The sequence below is a fragment of the Geotrypetes seraphini genome, chromosome 6 (genome assembly GCF_902459505.1).
Source record: "Geotrypetes seraphini chromosome 6, aGeoSer1.1, whole genome shotgun sequence".
Classification (NCBI taxonomy): Eukaryota; Metazoa; Chordata; class Amphibia; order Gymnophiona; family Dermophiidae; genus Geotrypetes; species Geotrypetes seraphini.
In genome coordinates, this window is record NC_047089.1 from 229,959,919 (window position 1) to 229,985,975 (window position 26,057).

Consider the following 26,057-nt stretch of genomic DNA (forward strand, 5'->3'; position numbering starts at 1 on the left):
TCTCGTCACATTGTGGTCACTCCTGCTCTACGGCAGTCTCTTCTCTGGTGGATGACCTCTTCGAATCTATCCAGAGGTTTGCTGTTTCATTCTCCTCCCCATCAGAAAGTTCTAACGACCGATTCATCGAACTATGCATGGGGGGGCCCATCTGGATGGTCTTCGCACTCAGGGGTTCTGGACCAGTGCGGAACGACTCCATCAAATCAATCTTCTGGAGCTCAGGGCCATCTTCAATGCTCTCCAAGCTTTTCAACATCTGCTTCACGACATGGTGGTCCTTATTCGCACAGACAATCAGGTCGCCATGTATTATGTCAACAAACAAGGGGGCACGGGCTCGGCCCCTCTTTGTCAGGAAGCTCTTCGAGTCTGGGATTGGGCGGTTCGCCACAACACCTTCCTCAGAGCAGTCTACATTCAGGGGAAGGACAACGTCTTGGCAGACAAATTGAGTCATCTACTTCAACCTCACGAATGGACGCTCCACTCCGACCCCCTTCATCAGATCTTTGCTCAGTGGGGGACACCTCAGATAGACCTCTTTGCAGCCCCCCACAACTTCAAGCTGCCTCAATTTTGCTCCAGGATCTACACTCCTCATCGCCTAGAGGCAGATGCTTTTCTGCTGGATTGGAGCAAACGTTTCCTATATGCGTTTCCTCCTTTTCCTCTCATTCAAAAGACTCTAGTCAAATTGAGATTAGACCATGCCACCATGATTCTGATTGCTCCTCGGTGGCCCAGACAACCTTGGTTCTCCCTTCTACTTCAACTCAGCAGCAGGGAGCCAGTACTTCTTCCAGTGTTTCCTTCACTACTCACTCAACATCAAGGTTCACTACTTCATCCCAATCTGCAGTCCCTCCACCTGACAGCTTGGTTCCTTTCAACATAACTCCTCACCAGTTCTCTCAAGCAGTGAGGGAGGTCTTGGAGGCTTCCAGGAAGCCTGCTACTCGACAATGCTATTCCCAAAAATGGACTAGATTCTCTTCCTGGTGTATTTCCAATGCCACGGAACCTCAGCGAGCTTCCCTATCTTCTGTATTGGATTATCTTCTACACCTGTCCCAGTCTGGCCTCAAGTCTACCTCTATACGAGTCCACCTGAGTGCTATTGCGGCTTTCCATCAGCCTCTACAAGGGAAACCTTTGTCTGCTCATCCTGTGGTTTCCAAATTTATGAAAGGACTTTTTCATGTCAACCCTCCTCTCAAACCTCCTCCTGTGGTTTGGGATCTCAATGTTGTCCTGTCTCATCTTATGAAGCCTCCGTTTGAACCTCTCAACACGGCTCCACTCAAGTATCTCACCTGGAAGGTGGTTTTTCTAGTGGCCCTCACGTCAGCTCGTCGGGTCAGTGAGCTTCAGGCCCTAGTGGCGGATCCACCGTTCACCGTATTCCATCATGACAAGGTGGTTCTCCGTACTCATCCAAAATTCTTACCTAAAGTGGTCTCTGAATTTCACATCAACCAATCCATCGTGCTTCCGGTGTTCTTTCCAAAGCCTCATTCTCATCCTGGGGAATCTGCTTTGCACACTCTGGACTGTAAACGTGCTCTAGCTTTCTACTTGGATCGCACAAAGCCACACAGAACTGCTCCTCAACTTTTCGTCTCCTTTGATCCAAACAAGTTGGGACGACCGGTATCGAAGCGCACCATCTCCAACTGGATGGCGGCTTGTATCTCTTCCTGCTATGCCCAGGCTGGATTATCCCTTCCCTGTAAGGTCACAGCCCATAAGGTCAGAGCAATGGCAGCCTCTGTAGCCTTCCTCAGATCGACACCGATTGAGGAGATTTGTAAGGCTGCCACTTGGTCCTCGGTTCATACATTCACCTCTCATTATTGTCTGGATACTTTCTCCAGACGGGATGGACAGTTTGGCCAAACAGTGTTACAAAATTTGTTCTCTTAAGTTGCCAACTCTCCCACCATCCCATTGGGGTTAGCTTGGTGGTCACCCACTAGTGAGAATACCTGCCTGCTTGTCCTGGGATAAAGCAATGTTACTTACCGTAACAGTTGTTATCCAGGGACAGCAGGCAGCTATTCTCACGTCCCACCCACCTCCCCTGGGTTGGCTTCTCAGGCTAGCTACCTGAACTGAGGAGACGCGCCCGGTACATCGGGCGGGAAGGCACTGGCGCATGCGCGGTGCGGGCATCTCGAAACTTCTGAGTTTCTTCAAGCAAGACATGCTTGCAAGATGTCCGTATCGGGGCTCTGTCGGATGACATCACCCACTAGTGAGAATAGCTGCCTGCTGTCCCTGGATAACAACTGTTACGGTAAGTAACATTGCTTTCTATACAAACTCTGCACAACCAAGTCTGAGGAGCTCAAAGCGTGTATGCTGTAGTACAGAGTTTCTCAACGTCTTCAAGCCAAGTACCCCTTAAGTCTAATAAATATCAACCAAGTACCCCCGCCCAGGCTCTGCCCCTGACCCCACCCCATAATAGTACTAATTGTAATGCAATTTCTTTCATCCATTTTTCATATACAATATCTTAATACATAATGGCAACCACAAAATTAAAAAAAAACACAAAGCACACTGTTTTTTTATTTTGTGGTTGCCATTATGTATTATGTATTAAGATTATATTGTATATGAAAAATGGATGGAAGAAATTTGTTGGGTTTTTTTTCAAAGAGGTCAAGGCAGATGACTTTAAAATATATAATGTCACCTCAGTAACAACTATAGAAAAATAGAGAAATATAGTGCAAAATATAGTCAGCAGATATAAATTCTCAAAACGGACACAGTTTGATCACTAAATTGAAATTAAAATCATTTTTCCTACCTTTGCTGTCTGGTGATTTCACGAGTCTCTGGTTGTACTTCCTTCTGATTATGCATCCAATATTTCTTTCTTTCTGCCTCCTGCATGCTTCCTCTCCTCCAGACAGCATTCTGTTCTCCAACCAACATCTCTCTGTCCCTCCATGAGTTCAAGTTTTCTTCCTCTTGTCTCAGCCCCCATTGGCAACATATCTCCCTCTCTCTCTCATTCCCTCCCCTGTTGCAAAGGGTATAGGGAAAGAGAGAGATCCAGGGTACATCTCTCCCACTCCCTCCACTGCCACATCCAACATGTCTCCCTCCTTTCCACCAGTCCAACATCTCTTTCTTTCTGCCTCCTACACGCTTCCTCTCCTCCAGTCCTCATTCCCTCCCCCAACCAACATCTCTCTCTCTCTCTCTCTCTCTCTCTCTCTCTCTCTGTCTCCCTCCATGAGTTCAACTTTTTATTCTCTGCCCTCTCCCCCTTCCTCTGAGTGTGACATTTCTCCTTCCCTCTTCAGCCATCTCTCTCTCTCTCCATGAGTCCAACATTTTCTGCCTCCTGCATGCTTCCTCTCCTCTGGACCTCATTCCCTTCCCTAACCAACATCTCTCTCTCTGTCCCTCCATGAGTCCAACTTTTCTTCCTCTCTCCTCCACCCCTATTGGGAGCAAGTCTCCTTCTCTCTCTCTCTCAATGTCCTTCTGTCTTGAGAGATCCAGGTATCTCTCCCACCCTCTCTACTGCCACATCCAACATTTCTCCCTCTCTCATCCCCCGGATCATGTGCAACGTTTTTCACCACTGCCCACCAGCCCCATGCCCATTTCTCCTATCGCCCCTCTCAAGCACCATGTCACATCTCTCCCTCCATCACTATGTTCAACATTCCTCCTTCTTGCATCAACTTCAATCTGTCCCTCTTGTTCCCTCTCCACCATCATTTCCAATATTTCTCCCTCTTATCCTTCTCTCCCCATGCTCTCCCTCTCCTCTCTCTATGATCAATTTTCCTCTTCCTTTCCCCATGTGCCACCATCTTTCCCTCTCACTCACACTCATACTCAACAATTCTCCCTTTCTATTTTCTCCCTCCTGTGTCCCAAGTTAGTGACCCCTTACTCCCTCTCTTCTATATTCCATGTTCATGCCCCTTTCCTTCCATCTGTATCGAGTTCGTGGCCCCTTCCCTTCCCTGTACCTAAGTAGGTGCCTATCCATAGAAGCTGCCGCTGCCTCTGGGAATCCTGCCTTTCATGGCTAGGGATCCCTCCCTCCCTGCCCACCCATTCCCTCCCCCCTCCCGAAGCCGACCCAGTTCTTATTTGAGCAGCACTCGCTCCTTCGGGTTTCAGCGGGGATGGCGCAAGCAGCGATTCATACGCATGTGGCTGACCCAAAAGCCTTCCCTCCAATGTTAGCTCTGACATCAGAGAGGTTTCTGGGTCAGCTACTTACGTGCAGCGTGTGAATTGCTGTGTGCGCCATCCATGTAAGCAGTGCTTCTGAAGACCGAAGGAGCGAGTGCGGCTCGAAGAAGGTGGTAACTGTGTTGGCTTCAGGTGGGGGAGGGGCAGAGATCACTGGAAGGCTTCAGGGTTGGGTTGGGGGTTTTTTGTTTGTTAAACCAGGCTTTATTCTAAAATTGAAAGGGATGGGAGAGATGGAAAAAGCTGCTGTTATTTTAAGCCTATAGCAAGAAGTAACCTACATTGATTTAAGGCAGAGCGGGAGCAGTAAAGAAGGCACTCAGGGTGTGGGAGCATGCTCCACCCCTCCCCCTCGACTTTGCACCGTCGGGTTTCGCTTGATCTGTTTTCTACTCTCCACCTCCTGACTTGGACCAGGAGCAGCAGCAAAGGCAGAGCGAGAGCAGTGCACAAGGCACTCAGGGTGTGGGAGCGTACTCCACCCCTCCCCCTCGACTTTGCACTGTCGGGTTTTGCTCAACTGCTACTCTCAACCACAGCTTTCATTCCCAACTGTTACGCCCAACCACAGTTTTCACTCCCAACATATACTCACACACCACCAAGGCTCTCTACAGCATCTACACTAAAGTAATTCTTACTCCTGCCCATTCAGGTACAACACAAGAAGAACAACTTTCTCACAGCCAACTACTCGTCCCCACTACCCGCCCCCCTCCCCTCCAAAATGAAGCTAATCCCACAAACACACACCCTAGCCACCCTACTGATAATCTTCCTCATTACCAGTTGGAAAGCAGTAGCAAACAACTTACCAGCCCCACCCACATGCTCCACTGCAAACAAAATCCAACACCACAACAGGAGAACCCCAATAGTTAGAAGCTCAAACCACAAACCAGCGCTCAACATCCCATCACCTTAGCCTGGAGAAGAAGACCACTTCCCAAGGCCAAACCTCAACTTCCTCCTAAAACACTCATCTAACATAAGAACATAAGAAACGCCCTCACCGGATCAGACCAAGGTCCATCCTGTCCGGTGATCCGCACACGCGGTAGCCCATTTAGGTACTCCTTTTTGGAGACCCGGATTTACCGTATCCCTCTATATGATATGCAAGAAGGTGTGTATCCAACTTTCTCTTGAATCCCAGTACAGTAGTCTCCTCCACAACCTCCTCCGGAAGCGCATTCCAAGCACCCACCACACGCTGTGTGAAACAGAATTTCCTGACGTTTGTCCTAAATCTGCTGCCACTCAGTTTCAGGCTATGACCTCTTGTCCGTGTCACCACTGAATATTTCAGCAATGGTGCCTCCTGGTCTATTTTATCAAATCCTTTTAATATTTTAAAGGTCTCTATCAAATCCCCTCTCAGTCTTCTCTTCTCAAGGGTAAACAGTCCCAGCCTCCTGAGTCTATCTTTGTAGGTCAAATGTTCCATTCCTTTGATAAGTTTCGTGGCTCGCCTCTGCACTCTCTCCAGCAGAGTTATATCCTTTATAAGGTATGGAGACCAGTATTGGACACAGTACTCCAAGTGCGGTCTGACCATTGTTCTATAAAGTGGCATTATGACATTTTCCGATCTACTCATAATCCCCTTTTTAATTATGCCCAACATCCTGCTCGCTTTCTTCACCGCCGCCGCACATTGTGCCGAAGGTTTTAGGGTACTGTCAATCAGTACCCCCAAGTCCCTTTTCTGTTCGCATCTACCCTGAAACGACTCACAATTTCCAAACAGATATCACCACCCTAACATATGCCTACTTAAACATCAGAGCCTTAGGACCTAAAACAGAACACATAAAAACCGAAAACCTAGACTGTCTTTTCCTCACAGAAACCTGGTTACCTTCAGACGCAGATCCTAGAATAACAGAAGTTTGTCCTCAGGGATACAAAATAACAGTGACCTGCAGAGAGAAAAAAGAGGAGGAGGACTAGCAATCTTAATCAAGGACTCCCTAACCCTAAATATACTCGAAAAAAACATCCACCCCACAAATGGACTTCCTTGCCTGCCATCTCTCAAGCACCACTCTAAAAAAACTCACTAAACTGCATGCTCTGCTACATAACACCAGGAAACTGGACCACAGTAAGACCTGAATTTGAAAACTTCATATACCAAAACTCATTAACAGCAGAATACAACCTCATCCTAGGAGACCTAAACATACACCTTGAAGACCAAGCATCCAAACCAGCAGAAAACTGTCTTTCATTTCTCAATGCCTTATACTTCCAAATCCTAAACCCACAAACCACGCATGAAAAAGGACACCAACTTGACAACCATCCTCCCCAGAAATTCAAACACCTAATGGAACCTGGTCCCCATTCCTCTGATCAGACCACTACACATACCCATTCAACATCAACTGGACCAAGAACAAAACCATACCTAAACCCAAAAAAATAATTTACACCTCACGCAAACACATCGACCCCCCCCCCCCCAAATAGATTAAACAATTCAGGACTGTGACCCCAAGGACTTCATCTCACAGTGGAACAATCTGACTACCAACATCCTTGATGAACTAGCCCCACTACAAACCAAAACTAGAATCAGCAGAAGATCAGATCAGTGTTGACAGTGAACTACTCCTACTTAAAAGACAATGCAGGCGACTAGAAAGAAAATGGAGAAAAACTAATCTAGATCACACGAAAACCGCTGTTCCGCCACTAATTTCTGACAGGTGGGATGATCAGTAACACTCAGAAAAGCACCCAGACAATATAAAGCATAAACAATAACACTTTATTATACATATATATATATACATGATAAGAATTAAATACCTTCACCGTATCCCAGGCAAACACTCCCTTCACAACTGGAGAATCCATACAATTGATAGGTGAGTGGACACGGGAGACTGACCCTTTAGCCTCGTGGCTTCTGTTCCTGTAGACGGCTAGGATTCTACTGTCAGGGTCAGAATCCCGGTCTTATATAGGATGCACACTGCGGAGTTCATAGTAAAAGCATAAACAGCTGGTCCTGCTGTTACGATTAGTCCTGCTCTTTTGTTATCTGTTTTGACAACACCCAGGTCAAAAGAGGTCAAGATAGCAGATTTGGTTGCTCAGTCCTTTTGATGTTACTGGCCTCTTAGTAAGACAGCTGGTCCTGGTCTTTTGATATCTGTTTTGACAACACCCAGGTCAAAAGAGGTCAAGATCCTTTTGATGTTACTGGCCTCTTCCTTGTGATGTAGTCTCCCATCTGTCTTTACTGATGATCATCTGGTTTTACTGTTCTTTGGAGGTCAGGAGTTCAGGTAAGCAGACTTGAGGATACATATCAGTAATATGCTGAACATGTCAGTAATATGCTGAGGTCACGTATTCCATTTACCCCCTGGGCATAACAACCGCCTGGAAAAAAACTAACAAACAATACAAAATACTACTAAAGGACAAGAGAAAAACACATTACACTAATCTAATAGGCACAGAAACCCAAGATATCAAAAAACTATTCCAGATATTAAAAGACCTAACAGACACCAAATCCTACATGACCACTAACAATACCCCACCCCCCTCAGCCACCCTCTTGGCAGAACACTTCAAGAACAAAATTACAAATGCCAGAGCCACCCTCAGTTGTACCCCATCCCACCTAAACGAACTCACAATTCTTCCCACAGATAAAGAATCAACTGCAGCTGACAGAACATGGTCTCAATTCCCCAACATACAATGGTCTGAATTCAATAAACTCTACAAAAAGTACAGCCACGCATCCTGTGACCTTAACCACTGCCCATCATATCTCCTTACAACCTCCGGCACAAAATTCCGTACTCTACTTCTGCAATGGATACAAACCATGCTCACTGACGGCCTTTTCCCAACTGACTTCAGCGAAATCATCATCACCCCAATCCAAAAAGATCCAAAAGGACCAACAGACCAACCATCCAATTACAGACCCATTGCCTCAATACCTCTATATGTCAAACTGACAGAAGGACTAGTAGCAAAACACCTCACCAACTATCTAGATGACCATAATATACTTCACCCCACGCAATCTGGCTTCAGATTCAACTTCAGCACTGAGACATTACTAGGCTCCCTCATTAACACAGCCAGACAACACCTCAGCACAGGAAAAAAATGCTTCTCAAACAACTAGACCTTACCGCAGCATTTGGCCTGGTAGACCATAACATCCTACTGCAAATTTTGGATGCAATAAGCATCTCAGATAAAGTATACTCTTGGTTTGAAGGCTTCCTAAAATCCAGAACATACTGAGTAAAATCAGATAAAGAAAAATCTGAACCTTGGTCCAACCCTTGCGGCATACCACAAGGATCCCCACTATCCCCTACTCTCTTCAACCTATACACTGCATCTCTCGGAACATACCTAGATAATCTAGGCATCACCACCTACAGTTATGCAGATGATATTACCATTCTCATACCTTTTGATCAACCATGACAAACACACTACACCGAACACTAGAAACAGTAGCAACCTGGATGAAAGATCACAAACTGTAAACTCAACACAGACAAAACTAAATTCATCCTCCTCGAAAATGACAAAGTCCCAACCATAACCAATATAGAAATTAACACAATCAACTATCCCATTCAAACTACCATAAAACTACTAGGAATGACTATAGACCGATTCTGCACCATGCAACCGTAAATAAATAAATAAAACAATACAGAAATCCTTCACAGTGATGAGAAACCTAAGACAAGTCAGGAAATTCTTTGAAAAAAACACAATTCCAGCTTATAGTACAATCCCTAATCCTAAGTCTACTAGGATTACTAAAATATCCTCTACCTCCCCTGCCCTGCTACAATGACTACAAACAATCCAAACTACAAACAATCCAAAATACAGCTCTGAGACTCATCTACTCATTGAGAAAACACGACCATATTACAGAAGCATACATCAACTCACATTGGCTACCAATCCAAGAAAGAATACTATTTAAATTCTACTGTATGTTATTTAAAGCCTTAAACGGAGACAACCCAACCTACCTGAACAACCGCCTCATCCAAACCATCTCAATCAGACATAGAAAAACACACCCCCCATTCACACAGCCCTCGATCAAAGAAGTAAAATAGAAAAAACTATACGATGGCCTCCTGGCCACTCAAACAGCTAAACTAGATAATCAGATCTCCAATCTACTGATAACGACACCAGACTACAAGACGTTCAGAAAAGAAATAAAAACTATACTCTTCAAGAAATTCCTGAAACAGCCATAACTTCAAACTTACCGTCCTTCCCCCTCCCTCTTCCCGCCACACAGAAACTACAGAACCTACTCTTTACCTCTCTAGAAAGGACAAATGTTCTTCCATTGTAACCCTCCGTTTTTTATCTCTTTTGTAATCCGCCTTGAACCGCAAGGTAATGGCGGAATTGAAATCTCTAATGTAATGTAATTTAATATAATTTCTAGACTTTTTTTGAGAGAAATCGTGTGGCAGCTGTTAGTCTTAAAGTTAGTCTTAAAGATAATGTGTAGAAATAAAACAAAAGAATCCAAGTGATACCTTTTTATTGGACTAACTAGAGCATGGTTAGATTAGCTTTTGAAAGTAACCCTTCTTCAGATCAAGGATCTGAAGATTTTAAAATAAAAAATTTTAAGTATATTGCAAAGGTGCAGGGCTGCTAAGAGACGAGACCAGGCCTAGGGCAAAAAAGGGGTTAAGAACATAAGAACATAAGAACATAAGAAGTTGCCTCCGCTGAGGCAGACCATAGGTCCATCCTGCCCAGCGGTCCGCTCCCGCGGCGGCCCATCAGGCCCATCGCCTGAGTAGTGGTCTATATCTATCTATACCCTTCAATCCCTTTTTCTTCTAGGAATCTATCCAAACTTTCTTTGAAACCATTTAATGTTTTCTTGTCTATAACAGCCTCTGGAAGCACGTTCCATGTATCCACCACCCTCTGAGTGAAAAAGAACTTCCTAGCGTTTGTTCTAAACCTGTCCCCTTTCAATTTCTCCGAGTGCCCCCTTGTACCTGTGGTGGTCCTTAATTTGAAAAATCTGTCCCTGTCTACTTTTTCTATGCCCTTCAGGATCTTGAAGGTTTCTATCATGTCTCCTCTAAGTCTCCGCTTTTCCAGTGAGAAAAGTCCCAACTGCTTCAACCTGTCGGTATATGGGAGATTTTCCATTCCCTTTATCAGTTTAGTTGCTCTTCTCTGTACTCCCTCAAGTACTGCCATGTCCTTCTTGAGGTACGGCGACCAGTACTGGACACAGTACTCCAGATGCGGCCGCACCATTGCACGATACAGCGGCATGATGACTTCCTTCGTCCTGGTCGTAATACCCTTCTTAATGATACCCAACATTCTGTTAGCTTTCTTTGAGGCTGTAGCGCACTGCGCCGATGTCTTCAGTGTTGCGTCTACCATCACTCCCAGGTCTCTCTCCAGGTTACTGACCCCTAGCGGTGTTCCCCCCATTCTGTATGTGAACATCGGGTTCTTTTTCCCCACGTGCATGACCTTGCATTTCCCTATGTTGAAGCTCATTTGCCATTTTTCGGCCCACTTTTCCAGCTGCGTTAGATCCTTTTGGAGATTTTCGCAGTCTCCCCTGGTTTGAGCCCTGCTGTATAGTTTGGTGTCATCTGCAAATTTAATAACCTCACACTTGGTTCCCGCCTCTAGGTCGTTTATGTAGATATTGAACAGGAGCGGTCCCAGCACCGACCCCTGCGGAACTCCGCTCGTGACCCCTTTCCAGTCTGAGTAATGGCCCTTTACGCCAACCCTCTGTTCCCTGTTCGCCAGCCAATTTTTGATCCATCGGTGGATCACCCCTTGTACCCCGTGGTTCCATATCTTCTTAAGCAGCCTTTCGTGTGGTACCTTGTCGAAGGCTTTTTGGAAGTCAAGGTAAATGATATCTATAGATTCCCCTTTATCCACCTGGCTGTTTACCCCCTCGAAGAAGTGCAATAAGTTTGTGAGGCATGACCTACCCTTGCAGAAGCCATGCTGACTCGGTTTTAGCTGCTCATTGTTTTCGATGTGTTCACAGATGATGTCCTTAATCAGTGCCTCCATCATCTTTCCTGGGACTGAGGTCAGGCTCACTGGCCTGTAGTTTCCTGGGTCTCCCTGTATCTTTTAAAATAGCAGCTATTTATTACCAGTGAGCACAAGCAGCCGGCGACTGATACATGCTGTTCCCACACGCATGTTTCAGCCTATGCGGAAACAGGAAATTGCATCACAGGGAAGGCTGTGTGGCTAGCACGAGCAGTGTGTATCAGTCGCTGGCTGCTCATGCTTGCTGCAGATGAAGAACTAGTGTTTTAAAAGGTAGTGGGGGCCTTAATGTTTAGAAAAACAAATCAACTAGTACTTTTATTGCCAGGCCTGGGGAATCTTGCCTCCCTTCCCATCTTGTTATCCCTGCCAAGGTGAGTAAAATGGGGCTAGCTGATGTTTGTTTATAGCCAGGGCATAATAGCAAAGATGTACAAATTGGAGGAATGGTCTTGGCTGTAACTCCTTGGAAATTATTCTACAAGACAAAAGTGGTCCTTTTTCTGAAGTTTCTTTGCTGCTGAATCACAAAGTGAGGATTCCAGCAGAATCATTTTCTCAGAATTTGCGTACAAATTTAGCCCATTGTATAATTCAGATTTTTACCGTGGTTCATTCACTTTTGAAATAGTTTTCTATTTTTCATCTTTGTGATGCAGCACTAATAAGATACAGCTTGATCTGTTCTTTGTGAGCCAGTCAATATTCTAAAACATGTGGGTCAGTAGAGTGGGCAAACTTGGTGGGCTATAGCCCTTTTCTGCCGTCATCTTTCTATGTTTCTATGTAATGAAAAGCCAGCCTATGCTGTGTGACTTGCACAGGCTGTATCATCTTTTGATTTGTATGCAGTTTATAGACAAAAATGGCAATAAGCTAAATAAAAAGCCCATTTATTGAGGTGAAATACAATGTGCAATTCCTTTTGCTCGAAAAAGCCCAAACACCTACCATCACTGAACTGAAAATCAAAAATACCAAATACCCAATACAACCCGAACTAAAACTCCTAGGAGTTACGATAGACAGATGTTGCACAATGCAGCCCCAGATCAACAAAACAACCCAGAAAGCTTTTCTAACCATGAGAAATCTCTGTAAAATCAGAAAATTCTTTGACCAAGCACAATTTAGACTAATCGTCCAATCCCTAGTCTTAGGTCTGCTGGATTATTGCAACTCCCTATATCTTCCTTGTCCAGCCACTATGATAAAACAACTCCAGACCATACAAAACACCGCCCTCAGATTGATCTACTCACTCAAAAAAATATGATCACATAACAACTGCCTTCTTAGACTCTCACTGGCTACCCATACAAGCACAAATCCAATTCAAATTCTACTGCCTGATATTCAAAGCATTACACGGCTCTTCCCCCTCCTATCTAAACAACCGCTTAAACCAAATCTCCACCTCAAGACACAGAAGAACCTCGAACCCTTTCGCCTTCCCCCCACTCAAAGGCACACAACGCAAGAAAATGTTTGACAACCTTCTAGCAACACAAGCAGCAAAAATCAACCATTCCATCTCCAATCTTATGACAATATTAGACAACTTCAAAACATTCAGAAAAGAAATCAAAACCCTGCTTTTCAAAAAATTCATCCAAATATCTTAACTCCTCCTCTTTTACCTCCAGAAGATTCACCTACCTTCAGATAACCTTCCCCCAAATTACCCACCTTAACACCTTCCAATTAAACAAATACCATAAATAGATTGTAACCTACCCTCTCTAACTGCATTCCATATGTATTTTTCATACAGTTCTTCACTGTCAGTTTAATTTCCATCCTATAAATTCACATAGAATTTTTCTTTTTTCAACCATCTTTATTTTCTCTTCTTTATTAATTTCCAGGTACTTTAGTTAGATTGTGAGCCTTCAGGACAGTAAGGGAATTTTTTAAGTACCTTCTTACTTCTCATTTATAATCTTAATGTATATTTTCTTCAAACCGCTTAGAACCTAACGGATGTAGCGGTATATAAGAAATAAATTACATTACATTACATTACAATTTAGTGCATGTTCATAACGCTATTGGTCCACAAAGTCGTTGATTTTATTTGTCTTTGTTCAGTGTGTGTTTGGCCCCTGAGGCTGAAACACAGTGCTGCAACGGGTCTGTGGATGGACTAAAGATTTAATAAACTTTATGTTTTGTGTGACCCTTTTGGCTTCTTTTTCTTTGGGAAGACCGTTGTCCCATCCCACTTCCTGTTCGTTTCTATTTGTTTTTGTGGGATTGCTTTCTGCTGGACTCTTTATGATCATCACATTTACACTGCAGGACTTGATGTAACGAGGTGGTTTGTTGAACTTATACCACATAGGACAGTGATCCTGTGGATAAAGCAGTGTTCTGTCAAGTTTACACTAGAGAGTTGCACGGGGACGGAAATCCCACCCATCCCCACCAGGATCCTCTCGGTCCCCACCTGTCCCCGTCAGGATCCTCTCTGTCCCCACACATCCCCGCAACGAATCACCTCCATCCCCGCCTGTCCCCATAAAAAGCAGCAATTACTTCTGACAGGATCATCAGTTCCACAGTTTCTTTTGTGTTTGCATTGCTGTTTTCCTTGTGGAATCTCTTTGGTGGAACCCTTTTTTTGTTTTCTGTTCAGGTGATTAACTTATAAACCCTATCTTTTACTAAGGCTGATGTGTCAATTATATGGATGAACCCTGCTTCCAAAGCCTTCCATCCCCGTGGGAGTCTCGTTGAGAGGGGGGTCCCCGTGGGAGTCCCGTGGGCCAGAGGGGGGTCTCCGTGGGGGATTCCTGCGGGAACCCCGCGGGACCCGCAGGATTCCCATGATCCCCGTTCAGACCTCTAGTTTACACAGCAGGACCTGTGGATAAATATGTTCTCTCATATTTATGCTGTGGATTGTATATAAAATGGTGTTCCTTTGATAAGATGATGTCTTGATTACATCAGAGCTTGTCCCTGTTCTCTCTTTCAGCTGAGGTTATGGCAATCTACACTGCAAAAATACTTTTCTCAGTAATATTTGCTATATTTGCTTTGGGAGTCGTATGTTTCATCTTGAAACAGAGGTTTTATGAAAATTTTAAACACTGGATTTCCCCTCCCTTTAACTTACCAGCACACATTGAGGAGGTAAGTAGCCACTTGACCAGCTCATGTTTATCATACATAACAATTTATATTTCTAAGGGCTCCTTTTACAAAGGTGCGCTAGCGGTTTAACGCGTGTAATAGCGCTGGACGTGCTAGCCGCTCCCGCCTCCTTTTAAGCAGGCGGTAGGTTTTGGCTAGCGCGTGGGGTTAGCCCGTGATTAAAAGTCACGCGCGTTAACCCCGCTAGCGCGCCTTCGTAAAAGGAACCCTAAGCGTTACATTATTAGTCCATATTTATGATGTCAAAAATATTTCATGTGCTACATTGTTCTAGACATGGCTGTTCTCAAGTATTTAGAGAAACTTTCAGGAGAGTAGTTAGAAAACATTTAAAATAATGGTTAACCAATGTGGGTTTAGCATTCTACCAACCATGTATGTATGTGTAACAGTGTGCAGTATATAGCTTGTTCTTGCAATAAACTGAGCTCTTGGTACATTTCAAAGAAATACATTTGAGGATTTGTTTTGCTGAGGACATCGGTAATAGCAGGCATCTAGGGTGGAGATAGAGAAGAATTAGAGCAGAACTAAAGGAAGGCTATGGCTAATTCATATGTCCTTTTTCAGGTGGTCAAGAAAGTCTAATTGAGGTTTTTGAGAGGTGCAGTCATAGGAATTCGAACCCACTTTCATTTTTCTCCTTTCTGTAACTTGGAACAGTGACTTTGGGGCTAGATTCGCGAACCTGCCCGATCGGGCCCCCAGGTCTGATGCATTCTCCAAACCGCAGTCTGCAGATGAGGGCGATCGGAGGAACGCCCCCATCTGCCTGCCTGGATCGCTCTATAGCAATCCCAGCACATGCGCAGACCATCTGCTTTCCCTGCAGATGGTCTGTGCATGCGTTTTGTGTCCGGGGGAGGGGGGAGTTGTTGTGGGTTTTTTTTTTTATTGCTGGCTATAAGTGGAAGCGAGTCTACTTAAAAGCACAGTTTTATTTTTGGGAGAGTCTGTCATCACAAATTTTGACTTCTGAAAAAGATATTTAAAAGATAGGCAAACTGGCTCAGATTCGCTTTGCATGAATTTCAAACTGCGCTGACTCTCCTGCTCTCTCCTCTTCCAGCCAAGTCCTGCTCTTGCTGCCCAGTGCAAGCCCGCAGGTTTAAAGTGGAGCTGTACTGCGGCGTGCAGCCGCATTTTAAACCCGTGGGCTCGCACTGCAGGGAAGGTGGCAGAGAGTAGGAGCTCGGGGCAGAAAGCAGGGCTGGAAGATCGGGGCAGAGCTCAGGATAGAGAGCAGAGCAGAGACAGGAGCCGCAAACCTTTCTTCCTACACTCCGGTGCTGCAAACCTTTCTTCAGATCGGGGTAGAGAGCAGGACAATGGAGCAGGAGAGTCGGCAGAGACGTGTGTGACTGATCCCCAGCAGTCGCTTCTATTCTTGATCAGCCAGCCCAATCAGTGTCCCAAATTAGTTTGGTGAATCGCGTCCCTGCCTACTTTGCATGCGTTTCCCCTAATTTGCATGCACAGATTTGAAGCGGATTGCTGGAGAGGTTTGTGAATCGGGCCAGAGGGAAATCTGATGTCTAGGGGGTCGCAAACCGATCAGTACTCGATCAGTTTGCTTAGTGAATCTAGCCCTTTGTTTATGAGAATTCCATGATGTGAATTTGGGATTTCCTTTTTACTTGTTGAAAAATCTGACAGATTTCTGCAGATTTCTTGATGGTACTTTATACTGAATATATAATGTAATACATTACATGTATTCCACCAATTCCCAAAGGTTGAAAGCAGATCACAATTTAAACAAAATAACAAGAAAATATTTTTTTAAATATATCTAAACATAGTATTGACTGAACAACTATGTCTTCAAAGATTTCTGGGAAGAGTAATGTGGTTTGCAACTCACAAGGTAATGAACATCAAATTCTTAATAGCCCAGATACTGGTAGCAGGAAACGAGAACAGGCTTACAAGATATTCTGATCTGGTACCATCAAAAAATTTTTGACATATCAAATATCCCAGCTCAAACTCAATCCTAGCCTGTACTGGAAGCCAGTGCAAATGAATCACTGCTGGTTTTGCTTTATCATATTTTTTCAAACAAAAGATAAGTTTGACAGCAACGTTCTGAAGCAGTTTTGGCTTGGTACAGAGTTTAACTCAGACTACTGAATATAAACTTACAATAGTCTAAATAAGATAAGATAAGTGCCTAAACTAGCAAAGACAAATGTTCCATTTTAAGTAGAGAGTGACTTCTATAGAGTACTGGTAAACAAAGCTTTGGAAAGACAGTGCTGATTATATTAACTTGTGGCTCAAGATAATGTCATTCTAAGAAGAAGCTCAAAACTTTAGAGATCTGCTCAACTATTGCAAATACATATAAATAAACCCTGAAAATTATCATTCTGCAGCTTCATAGAATTTCTTGAACAGATAGTATTTCAATAGCTTCTGAAAACTAATATAAATAGGAGCAAAACGAACATTTAACAGTAAGCAATTCCTTTATTCACTTTTTTATTTTATTGAATTATAATAAGGATGATGCAAAACACAGTACTGCAAGCTAAATAAACAGAATACAGTAAACTTCAATATCATGATAGCAGGGCTGTGGAGTCGGTAGATAAATGTTCCAACTCAGACTCCTCAGTTTTTTGTACTTCAGACTCCGACTCCAGGTACCTGAAATTTCCTCTGCTTCCTCGACTCCGACTCCGACTCCACAGCACTGGTTAATTTTCAGATCGTTAAAATGGAATGTCAAGTTGAGAGAAATGAGCATTTTCGACACCACCTTCTTTTTCCTTTTAATCAAGGTTCTAAGGCCGCAGAAGCTGCTCGCAACATTTGTGCTGTGTATATAGTGGGTGCTATAGCTGAAAGAATCGCTCGTGATTGGTATGCCAAGTTCAAAAATGGAGTTGGTAGATAAATGTTCCGACTCCGACTCCTCAGTTTTTTGTACTTCTGACTCCGACTCTGACGCCAGGTACCCGAAATTTCCTCCGACTCCTCGACTCTGACTCCACAGCCCTGCATGATAGTCATGACGGTCAAATCCACGAAAGCCCTTGCCCCACCTCCATTCCAGAACAGACACATCCAACATAATAACAGCAAGAAAACCTTGAATTAAAATGCTGCCGGTTCCATGTAAAGCCAAACTCGTAGTTTATTTGATTACTTGCCTATCCAGAATTCTAGGTGAAAATACAATATTAAAAAAGGGGGACTACAAAAATAAGTCAAAGACATATACAAACTAAACTACAAGAACAAAAAGGACAGTTAAAAGGAGGGAAGGAAGAGGAACTGCAATAAAGTCTAAGAAAGATAACAATGATGGAAAGAACAATGGGAAAGGGAAACAAATATACTGCTGTATCTCTGGGCAGAAAGCAGAAAAGAGAGAGAGAGGAAACAGAAATAAGGGAGGATGATTAAAGTTCAGAAGTGATTTTAAAAAAGGAAACCTTACCCCCTCTTTCACAAAGGTGCACTATGCTTTTTAGTGCACGCTAACGCGTGCAAGTTATCCTATGGAAACATTAGCATTTAGCACGTGTGTTGATTTAGTTAATGTTCAAAAGCATCTTTAAAAAGGAAACATTTCAATGCTCCTTTGAATTTCTTTAAATTAGTTTCCGCTCTTAAGTGTAAAGGCAAAGAGTTCCAGATCATGGGGGCAATCGCAGAGAATGTTGTTGTACGACTAGTACCGATGATCTGTAATGAAGGTACAAAGAATAGATATTGGTTAGTAGATCTTAGCATCCTTGGTGGGTCATGTGGGATAAGTGATTTGTCAATGAATACAGGTTCATTAGTGTTTTGTGGGGTTGTTTTTTGTTTTAATTCTTTATTCATTTTAAAACTTTCAATAAGTGCAAAATGCAATACCATCACTTTACACTTTAACATCACTTAATATTTCCATCATGGTCTACTTCATATCAAATATCCCTCCCCCCCTTATACTCAACAGTTGTTCTTAAGCATAAGAAAACATCAAACATCCCCACCCCCCTCCCTACCCTGAACGTGTGTGTATAAATGGGAATACTATTCATTCTACACAATAAGTTGTTAATGGCTCCCAAACATCCTTAAATTTCTTGAGATGCCCCCGCTGTATGGCTAGTAACCGTTCCATTTTAAAGATAAGGCATAGCGAATTCCACCAAAAATTATAATTCAGCCGATCCCAATTTTTCATAATTTGCTGTATGGCAACCCATGTCATAATGAGCAAAAGTTTATTGTTACTGGAAGATATTTGGCTCTTAGCCCTCATTAATGTATCAAATAACACCGTGTCATATAATAGTGCCACTGGATTTTCCAGTAAGTTATTTACTTGGCCCCAAATGGATTTCCAAAAGCTAAGTACCAATGGACAATAGAATAATAAATGATCCAATGTCCCAGCTTCGAGATGACAATACCAGCATATATTGGATTTAGAGCTATCTAATTTTTGTAACCGAACTGGGGTCCAAAATGCTCTATGTAATAAGAAAAATCAAGTTTGTCTCATAGATGCCAATTCTGTACATCTCATCCTCCAAGCCCAAATTCGTGGCCATTGAGATGTAGTAATTTGATGCTTTATCTCAATGCTCCAAATGTCACGTAGACCAGGTTTTGGGTTTTTAATCAAAAATCCAGATATTAATTTATACCACTGAGCGGCTTGATGTCCCAGGAAGTCCGCCTGAAAACATAAAGGCAGGCTATATTGATTTTCAAGATTTTTTCATTCAGGGAACCCCTCCTGAATAGCCTGCTTCAACTGCAACCATCTATAGTTTTGCGATTTATTAAGACCAAATTTATGTTGCAATCGTGAAAAGTCAAGCAGCTTACCATCTCATATAACTAAACTAAACTAAACCTTAGGTTTATATACCGCATCATCTCCACAATCGTAGAGCTCGGCACGGTTTACAGGAGTTGAGAGAGAAAGGAACTCCATGAAGGTTAAAGTGTATAGAGAAAGGGTATAGAGAAAGTGCATATACCTGCCTTCATCCAATGTTTCCAGATGACCTTAAACCCGCCAATTTGAATCTGAATCTTGGAGTTCAGCCATAGGGACTGACATGTTGATTTATGAATTGGAATAGGTGTTAAATTATTCACACATTTTAATGTCTGCCAGGTATCTGTTAAAATTCTATTGTGCTTATACAACCTAGGTAATTTGATACTTAGAACGTGACATAGTCTCAGAGGAGACATGAGTTGCCATTCCAACCATAACCAATCTGATAGAGGGTTTCCATGAGCTCCGGAGGAGGATCCAATACAAGAAAAATCAAGAAAATTGTTAAAGAGTCAACTCTTTGATAGGCTGGTATCTTAATGCATTCTGCTTCATTTTTTTCAATCAAGTTCCTTATATTCAACTTGATGTATTTTATCTGTTCTATGTATTACTTCTTTCCCTGCCATGTCGGTATTTTCAGCATTATATTGTAAATGCTTTCTGTCTTTATCTGTTTTTAAGTCCATTATTCTAATTTGTATTTTACCGCCTACAACTTTTTCAGTATGGCGGTATATAAGAATAAAATTATCATATTCGCTAAAAGTAAATTTGACCATGTCTCCCCGCTCCTGGCCAAGCTCCACTGGCTTCCGATAATTGCCAGGGTCCACTATAAATGTGCCTGTTTAACTTTCAAAATCCTATATGGTATCCTCCCTCCCATTATCCCTCTTTCTTGGAATTCCTCAAACCCTAATACCACCAGATCCTCCCACAAATTGAAACTATCCTTCCCCTCGCTAAAAGGCATTTCCCACACAGGAAAGCTAGGGACCTCCCTCCACTTCAAAATCACTGAGCTCTGGAACAACCTTACCTCCCCTCTTCGGAACTTGAGCTCTCTCCAAGTTTTCCGCAAACATCTGAAAACCTGGCTTTTCTCAAAAAATGTAAGTCTCCCTCCAACTTAGGAATCAAGGAAACTCTTATATCTTGGCATCCCAAGTCCTCTAAATTTTCTTCACACTTCTACCTCTAACCCTTTGTTATAGTTCCTTCCTATTTCTCCTACTGTAAACCGCGTCGAGCTCTACGAACGTGGAGATGATGCGGTATACAAACCTAAGGATTAGATTAGATATTACATATTATATTTGATGATGTACTAGTATTATGACTGCTGTTGTCTACATTGACCTTTTTCTTTTGCCTTTCATTTTTTTTGCAGTATTTAATTGAACCCACAGAGTGTGTCATTCTGGCAGTTCTGGAAAAAGGTAGTTTCATTGAAGATCACTGTGACACGTTGTCAATTATTTCCAGGGAGTGATAAAAAGAATCTTCAGTCTTAGAGGCCAAAGTGTCTGGCTCATGGAAACATATCCTTGGAAGTTCGCAAATGATCGGTGAAACACGGACATCAGTTTTACAAAAATGGTAGCACATTTGCAAGCTTAAGGACGCCAGTGGTAGCTTAAAATATCTATTGGATCATTGAAAGAAGAAAATGGTTATGTTCAGGAAAAACTGAAAGAAGCTACACTAGTTCTCATTCTAGCATCTTCCTTCCCCCTTCCACCCCCAATGCCCCTCAAAGACAGGTTAAGTACCTTTTCTTCTTGATTTCTGTTCCCCTCTGTTTTTATGGATGGGGGTATATGGCGTGGCAGACAGTTCCTCCCCACAGCAATGCTTCACCTCTGCTAGGACAGCTATTAATCCCATACGTATCACTAAACCACATGAGGACTAATCCTGCAAATTTGCACATGGAGTTGGGGCGCTCCGATGGGACATTAATAGGAAGAGCTCCCTGAGCTAAGTACTTTCTTCAAGTATGTTAAATTTAGGAAGCTAAAATCTTGAACTGTGTATACAAAGACTCAGACATTTTACCAATAGCCTGAATATGAAAAAGCATTTGAAACATTTTTCTAGTTCATTAACAGTTGATTATACTCTTCTGGGAGAAGATGATATGGAGGAACCATGGTTATGTCTGGAATGGACTCCTGATGTGAGATGCTATTTTTGACTATTGCATTCTTGTCCATCACTGCTTGACAAGGCGAACCATGGGGCTATATGTGAAGTATTTTTAGGATTTGCTTCAGAAGCTCTTCTTTCATTGCTGCATTAAAAAAGCGGTGGGTTGTTTGCTTTAGAGTATGACACTGTATGATAAACAAGATGGACAGTGCTGTGCCAGTCACAAATAATATGATCAGTAGCCCCAGAGCTTAATAACTGTCCTCTTTTACAAGTGATTTTAGTAGATAATAAAGGTATAGGAGAGGGAAAAAAAACCTCTTCAGTGTGAAAAACAGTTAAGGAAGAACAAATATTTTCTTTTCGAGTTTGCTGTTACCATTCATACTTCATCTTTCATATTTAAATTGACAAGAAGCAGGTGCCGTCTTATAAATTAACCAGTTGAGGCAGGACCAGTGTCCACTTTGTCATATTCAATGGAGTGGACTCTGGTCCTTACCCTTATGCCAGTGCCTTGCATATACCTTTTCAGGGTGCCTTGCATATGCATACAGCACTGATAACAGCTCAACAGAACTTTGGAGAAGTATCCTCCCAGCAGGGAATGGAGACAGGAACTTTGCAGCAAAGGCCAGCTGGGTTAGCATTTCAAAGGATACATGTGTTCACAAACAGCAAGGTACAGGCTGGACCAGGCTATGGGAAAATATATGTTAAAAATGTCTGTAGTGTCCAGCATACACAAGTGAGGCCAGTATGTCCAGGTTATCCATCTCAAAAGCTTCATATTTAAAGAGATAGGGGTAAATATTCAGCCGGTGGTAGCAAGTGATTTGCTGACTGTCAATGTGTTAATTCAGTTAAGTTGATATTCAGAACCTAACTGGCCATGAGTTGCCACATAAAGATAGGACTGTGTTAATAGGTCAAGTGCTGATTCTGCCCCAGAACACCTCCAAAATAACTATTTTCATTTAGGCAATAACCGCTAATTTTCAGTGGCAATAATGGTTAAGTGTCTCCGAAAATTAGCAGATAGTCTCAAATAAGCGATTTAACCAGTCAGAGGCTGTTTCAGGCTGGTTAAATCATTTTGAATGTCAACTAAATAATTTAAATCCCTGTGAGTGATATTAAGTATAGAAAACTCTTTGAACATAATTTTCTTTCAGGCTATTTCCTTCGTAGGGCAATTTTCAGCCCTGCAGATAAATGTAAAGTGGTTACTTTTACCCACAGAATTGTATCAGTTCGGAAAAGTAAAACTGCTCAATGAAAAAATTACCATATATATTTGAATATAAAAGCATCAAAATATAAATCAAGATGCCATTTTTGCCCCCCCCCCCCCAACGCTCCCTTTTTAGGGGAAAAATATAAACCAAGGGTTTATATTCCACCATTCCTCCCCCTTTCCCTGTGATGTCCTACCACCCTCCCTCCTGACAAGAGTCTGTCCTCCGCTGGTCCCACATCATCACAAACCCCCTCTCCCTCCCCCACAAAACAACAGACTTCTGCTGCCATCAGTGAGTGCACGCACACTTCACCAGACCAGCAATGTAGTGTTCTCCTCCTTCCCTTGTCCCTCCCTGAACAGGCATGAGTACTCCCCCAGGCCTTCTATGCTTCCCTGATAGCCTTTGCTGCAAAGTTCCTGTCTCCATTCCCTGCTGGGAGGATACTTCTCCAAAGTTCTGTTGAGCTGTTATCAGTGCTGTATGCATATGCAAGGCACCCTGAAAAGGTATATGCAAGGCACCCTGAAAAGCCATAAAACAATCTGTGTAGAAGTCTTTTGAATTTGCTCTGCATCTTTTTCTTATTTTTTTCACTTAAACTTTCTCAGTTTTACTAGGAGTAGAATCGCATATCCTCAGATCAATGGGTGTTGGACATCATTTGGGAGGAGCAGAAGAGAGATTTATTTTGCCTGCCTCTGGATTTGTTCTGGACTAGCCAGTAGGTCGGCCAGTAAAGGAGTCAAAGGTCCGCACTACCCTACGGCGTCTCTTGGATGTCTAAGCAATAGAACCTGTCCCAGAACACGAATCGGGCCAAAGACAGGGTCAGAGGACTGGAGGCCCATTCTGGATCTCAAGTCAGTCAATTGCTTCCTGCAGATTCCTCATTTCTGAATGGAAACCATACGCACAGGCATTGCTGCTGTCTCTCCTGGGGAATTTCTAGTGTCTTTGGATCTCACAGAAGGCTTACCTCCATATCTTCATCTTTTCTGTCAGATGAAATATGGAGCCTGTTCTTGGAGTTTAGGATGAAAGTGAGGTGCTGGTCACCAATTTAATTTTTATTGTTTGTAACTTGTGTTGTATCGTTTATTTGTTGTTGATGTATATGTATGTAATTTTGTAACCCACCTTGAGTAAGGACAGGATATAAATAAATAAACCATATTCCAATATTTCCAGTGCAGGTTTCTACGTTTCCATGTTTTTCAACAGCATTTCTAATTCCAAGTACTTTTGGGCTCGCAACAGCTCCTGCACTTTCACCAATGTGATGGTAGTTGTAGCTGCACCCACAGGCAGGGTGTCCAGATCCATCCTTACTTGGATGACTGGTTGATCCGGGCTCTGTCTTGACACCATTGCGCATGTGCGGTGTAGACGGTGGTATCTCTGATACAGGGCTTGGGTTGGATTGTCAACTTCAAGACGAACCAGTTGACTCCATCACAGAGCTTGGAGTATCTGTCGCTTCTTTTTGACACCCAGCAGGGTTGTGTGTTTCTTTGCGAGCCATGCAGACAAAAACTTTTAACAGCAGATCAGAGATCTCCTGGACCTTCTAGCTCCCACAGCCTGGCATTATCTGCTGGTGCTGGAGTCCATGGAAGCCTCCTTTGAGGCGGTCCCCTGGGTCAGTGCGCACATGCACCCTCTATAGGAGTCCCTCCTCTCGGTGGTCTCTGCAACATCATCCCCTTCAGATGTCGCTCCCTGGATGGAACCAGCGTGCAGCAGTCTGCATTGGTGGCTTCAGGGGAAGGCTCTCCACCAGGACAAGCTTCATCAGATCTCAGAGTAGATAACTCTTCTGATGGTTGCCAGCCTGTCAGGTTGGGGTGATCTCTGCGGGGCTGCTCCATTCAGGGGCAGTGGACTCCTCGTCAGAGGTGTTGGTCACTCAAACGTTTGAAGCTTCAGGCAGGTTGCCTGGCGTTTCTCGCTCTCCAGCTCACTCTGGAAGGAAAAGTGATGCGAGTGTTCTCTGCCAACACCATGGTGGCACCTGCTTTCTTTAGTCTTGGTTCTTCTCCTTATAGGCTTCAGGTCCTTCCAGCTAGTAGATGGGTCCTGTGGGGAGTTTGCTGTAATGTGAGTATGCATATTACTGCAGGCTGCAAGTTAGTTTTACATTGTTCCTCAATGTTTTTTTCTGTGTTGCCTGTTTATTATTTGTTTTCATGTATTGCAGAGCAGACCAGTTCATATTATTTATGTTGCTGGGGAGCTTTCCCAGTACCCCCTTCCTTATCATGGATTTGTTCAGGTATGTTGCTTGGCTTTGGGACTGAACTGCAGGTGGCTCTAACTCTCTCTCTAAGGTGGGAGGCGCATGTGCTTAGAAAAGTGTTTGGATTTCTGCAACTCCTGGATTGCAGGAAGGGATTGAACACCAGCATACTGAATCCGCCAGAGACTAACAGAAAGAAGATTATCAAAGGTGAAAACTTAAACTTCCAATCCAGTCTGCCTATTTTCTTTCACTATGCTATTGGAATTGCTGGAAAAAGGATCTTTTTGTGAAGGCATTTGTTACGTGTGTATGAATGTGCCAAGGCATTTTAGTCTACTATTATAAAAATAATGAACACTAAAAAATTTGTGAAATTAAATTCCACTTGTCCAGATGTGCTGAAGCAAATACACTGTTGCATCTATAAGGCGTTTTTTTTTTTGTTATGGATTCCTTTTGTTATTGATGTAAGGTTATAGTTGGCGTTGGTATTTAAATCTCTCTTCATTTTCTGTGATGATGGCATCCATTTCTAAGCTCCCCACCTGGCAGAAGACTGAACAGCAGAGAGAGAGTTTTATAAAGGCCCACATGTAAAAAGTACATGCCATGGCAAGTATGTATATAATGTGTGCACCTCAGGTGTAGGCATTCTCAAGAAGGAGTTTAGACGGAATACAGGTGGAGCCAAAATATAGGCATAGGTTATAAAATATGCAGCTCCATATTTACTTTAGCCATATACAGTACATATATTCCTGCTATTCAGCTGCTGTAAATAAACGTGGCTACATTGTAGGTTTTGTGCTTAATTTCTCTAAAGATATCTAGGTGCTTATTTATATAAAATTTGCCTCAGAGGGTGTAGGGTAATTCTATAAGGAGCTGCCCCATTTTAGGTGGCAAAAAACATGTAAATGGTGGAACTCCCATTATTTCCATATGTAACCAACCTTTTACAGAATAGAAGAAAAGTACTCAACATGCTTTGATGGTGTGCCAGGTGTGCATTTGAATGGAGCATACAAGTACACATACATTTAAAGAGATTAAGGTCTTACCTTGCTAATATATTTTCTACTAGATAGGTGCGTCATCCTGGGCAGTAGCGTATTCTCCCCATGCTTGCAAGCTGTGCAGAAGGAAT

At 43.0% G+C, this 26,057-nt stretch overlaps 1 protein-coding gene across 2 annotated transcripts in view; it reads left to right on the plus strand.

Moving 5' to 3' along the window:
* Positions 1-21,340, plus strand: part of IFNGR2 (interferon gamma receptor 2) — a 79,796-nt gene extending 58,456 nt beyond the window's left edge. For both annotated transcript variants that reach the window (XM_033949226.1, XM_033949225.1), the window contains 2 exons: positions 14,300-14,457; positions 20,667-21,340. In XM_033949226.1, the coding sequence (XP_033805117.1) occupies positions 14,300-14,457; positions 20,667-20,768 (260 nt within the window). In that variant the 3' untranslated portion in view covers positions 20,769-21,340. The remainder of the gene's footprint in view (positions 1-14,299; positions 14,458-20,666) is intronic.
* Positions 21,341-26,057: the final 4,717 nt, after the last annotated feature.